The 3,765-nt window shown below is 50.6% G+C and overlaps 1 protein-coding gene across 1 annotated transcript; it reads left to right on the top strand.

Annotated features, from left to right (window-relative positions):
* The first annotated feature begins 2,085 nt into the window (after positions 1-2,085).
* On the top strand, positions 2,086-3,035 carry Sdhaf1 (succinate dehydrogenase complex assembly factor 1). Its single transcript, NM_001177687.1, has one exon. The coding sequence runs from the start codon at positions 2,112-2,114 to the stop codon at positions 2,466-2,468; it is 357 nt and encodes a 118-aa protein (NP_001171158.1). The 5' UTR covers positions 2,086-2,111; the 3' UTR covers positions 2,469-3,035.
* Positions 3,036-3,765: the final 730 nt, after the last annotated feature.

The raw sequence follows: 3,765 nt of genomic DNA, 5'->3' as shown, positions 1-3,765 counted from the left end.
GAAACAATATGCCTGGGTATTGAAAAACAACCCACTCTGCTCTCAGCCAAATTACAAAAGATCCCTGTAAGTTCCTCGTGGCTACCTATATATGTGTGTGCACATAAACATGTCCCCCATCGCCATTAAATGCACCCAACCTTCATCCCACAGAAATGTTTCAATGAAGCTATCGCAGCCTACTGAAATGGAGTCGGTCCACCGCTGCCTTGTTTCTCCTACACTCAGCACCCATTAGATTCACAATGGGTGAAGCCTGTAGACTTCATGGGCTCTGACCCTCTCCTCTGGCCTGTCCAATGTGTTCACATACATACATGCTGGAGAGAGGGCTGAGTGGTTGAGAGCACTGACTGCTCTTCCAGAGGACCTGGGTTCATTCCAAGCACCCATACCATGTTGGCTCACTACAAGCTGTAACTCCATCTCTCTCTCTCTCTGTCCTTCTCTCTCTCTCTCTCTCTCTCTCTCTCTCTCTCTCTCCCCCTCTCTCTCCCCATTCCCTCTCCTCTCCCCTTCTTTCTCTTCTATTTAGTGAAGGGGGTAGAATGGAGGGCAGGGATAAAGGGTGGGATAAAGAAAAACCCATGGGGCTGGGGATTTAGCTCAGTGGTAGAGCGCTTACCTAGGAAGCGCAAGGCCCGGGGTTCCGTCCCCAGCTCCAAAAAAAAGAACCAAAAAAAAAAAAAAAAAAAAAAAAGAAAGAAAAAGAAAAACCCACAAAGTAACAGAGACTGGCTACATTTAAAAGCTGAACTTTCGGGGGTTGGGGATTTAGCTCAGTGGTAGAGCGCTTGCCTAGCAAGCATAAGGCCCTGGGTTCGGTCCCCAGCTCCGAAAAAAAGAAAAAAAGAAAAAAAAAAAAAAGAAAAAAGCTGAACTTTCTGTCAGCTCCAAGGGAAACTCCAATTCCCCCAATTCCAAAGGGCAGTCCAAATATCCAGAAATGAGCTCACCCTGGACTGCAGGAGGATTTCTGGTGGTGAAACAAAGCCAGCACAGCTCAGGAACTTGAGAAACTTGGCATCCTTTCCCTCACCTCTAGAAGGGATGTATAGCTACATGTGGGGCCTGTCAATAAAACAAAGAGCCTGCAGCCTTATCTCCTGCTATTTGTTAAGGGTTAAACCTGACAACGGTTCTGCCATATTGCCTCAACCTTCATTTTGTGGCTCATGACCTTAACCTGACCTAATGTTCCCTGACCATAACATCATGTTGTCGGTTAGAGCCTCCCTGGAGACCTCTGGGGATTTCCTAGCCTTCCTGCCTCTAGACCCAGCCAATGAGCTTAAAGGTCAGACAGTGCTGCTCTGTCAAGAGAGCCAAATGCATCTGTTCAGGGGTTTCCCCCATATAAAAACTGGCCCTGAGAACTGCCTGAGGTCTGCATGCCTGATTAATCAGTCTTGGAATGTGTGCTCAATAAACCGTCTCGATACCCTACTGACACTGGTGTCACCCAGTGATTTGTGTGGTTAATCCTGAACCCCAACACTATTTTCTCCTCTCTCACAGACAGCTCTGGCTATGTCCAATCTACTTCCTCTGTCTATTCTGGACTCTTCTAGATGTCTCTGGCTGTCCTCTCTCTCATATCTACAACAAACAATTCAACAAACAGCTTTCCCTTAACCATACCATGGAGTGGTCATGTCGTCAGTTTATGCACTTTCCAGCCCCCCAAACAGTAAAAATCTTTTTAAAAACTGCTTGTCTCTTCCCAATATCCCTATGCCCCCTGGTTATTCCCGGATTCGAACTCTTCGCTCCCAGTCCTCCCAGGACTCAGAACTATCTCCTCCTATTCTCTTCTAACATCTAACCGCTTAGGCTCTGCCCCCTGCTTCAACTCAAGTTCAGAAACAACCAGGACTGTAGGCCACTCAAAGACTACCCTTTAGGGTGAACCGGAGCACTAGAGACCCGGTCCACTTCCAGGGCCGCCACGACGTACTGCAGTACTAGCCAATCGGATGCGGCGGCACCGGTTAGCAGGAGGCGGGACTTCTGGCGGACGTGACTGTGGCCCTGCCCGTTAGCTTCTCAGCACTGTCTGTCGGGGCGGTCCTTCCGGTAGGGTCCGGGCGACTGACCGCGACGCAGCGGTCATGAGCCGGCTTAGCCGGCTGCAGAGGCAAGTTCTGAGCCTGTACCGCGAACTGCTGCGCGCCGGGCGCGGGAAGCCGGGCGCCGAGGCACGGGTGCGGGCCGAGTTCCGGCAGCACGCCAGCCTTCCGCGCTCCGACGTGCTGCGTATCGAGTATCTGTATCGCCGGGGACGGCGCCAGCTACAGCTGCTGCGTTCCGGCCACGCCACGGCCATGGGTACTTTCGTGCGCCCGCGGGGCCCTACTGAAGAACCCGTCGACGCGACAGCCCCGGGGAACAGGCTGGACGATAGTGATGCCCTAAAGAATCCTTGTGAAGGCACGGGAGCACGGGAAACGCGATCCGATGGACGGTGACAGACCCAGAGAAAGGTTCCTTTTGACAGTTTGGGAGGAAGATCGGGAACTCATCCAAATGGAAGCTGAGATGTCTTAAGAGACAACGGAATTTTCTCGATGCATGGTGAGAGGTCAGACACTCCCTCACCAAGGAGGTTCCGGGCATCCGGTGGCACCGGCTGGCTGAACAATGTATGCTGGGATTCACCAACCCAAAGTCAAAGAGAGCACAGACTCACGTTCTCCTCCCCTCGGGGCGTGACACCTCTCTTGACTTCTAAGAACACATACACCTCCCCACTCCCTGCCTTTTGCTGTTTTTAATGCCGAGAAAACGGCCTTTTTGCCGTGCATGTTTAATGGAACACCCTGATGAACCATGAGAAGCTTCGCGGTCCGGTTTGGAAAACCACTGCCCGACTTGTTGTGAAGAACCAGGATTGTAAGGGAGGTTACAGTAACTCACCCCAGCTGATGAGCCTGAGACTTCTGGAGAATCCCTAGCCCCTATTCTTGTCAGTCTTCCTCAGGATTCTTGTATAAAGGGAATAAATGTGAGGTGTGCTTTCTTCCTTGTTGTCTTAATAATCTTGTTGATTCTTTCATTAGGGGCCTTTGCTTTTTCTTTTGAGACAGGGTCTTGTTAGAATATAACCTCGGCTGCTCTCAGCGTCAGCTCCTTCTGCCTCAGCCTCTGAACTCCAAGATTATTGGCACGTACTGCCATGCCAAGGTTGGAGAGGCAGGCGGGAACAAAAGGGAGGAAAATGGAACCCCAGCTGAGGCTTGGTGTGTGACATAAAGAGCCTGTGACACTGTTTTCATATGGCTTTTATCTCACTTTGTTACATCACTCCCACCCTCCTGCCATAGGATGTTAGCTCTCTGCTCATCTCTCAGCTTCGGTTTTATTTAGCAAGGTGATCTTGGTTGGGTAGTTTTTGTTGTTTTTAAGACATGGACTCACTTAACCCAGGCCGGCCTCAATCTGGTCATGTAAGGGATAATGGCTTGCAACTCCTCCGTTCACCTCCAGATTACAGGCTCATTCTACCACAACACATGCTAATCTGTGTTTGCTCTGTTTATGGCCTTGTGCTTGCTGAGCAAGTGAGATAACCACTGGGATTCTCTTCCAACCCCAAGGTGACCCTGTTGATCTTGGTGCCATCTCAACTCCAGGTCTGAAAGTGACTACTGAAGTCCTACCCAACCTGTACCCTTGACATATCCCAGTCTCCTGTCTCATCTCCTGGCCCCAAGGGCCTGAGCTACATAGAGCAACCTTGTCTCTAAAAGGAAGGAAAGGGGGCCA

The sequence above is a fragment of the Rattus norvegicus genome, chromosome 1, assembly GCF_036323735.1.
Source record: "Rattus norvegicus strain BN/NHsdMcwi chromosome 1, GRCr8, whole genome shotgun sequence".
In the NCBI taxonomy this organism is placed as follows: domain Eukaryota; kingdom Metazoa; phylum Chordata; class Mammalia; order Rodentia; family Muridae; genus Rattus; species Rattus norvegicus.
This window is presented reverse-complemented; position numbering and strand designations above follow the sequence as displayed.

Coding starts and splice junctions, on each gene's coding strand:
- Sdhaf1 (NM_001177687.1), top strand. CDS start 2,112: ATGAGCCGGCTTAGCCGGCTGCAGAGGCAAGTTCTGAGCCTGTACCGC.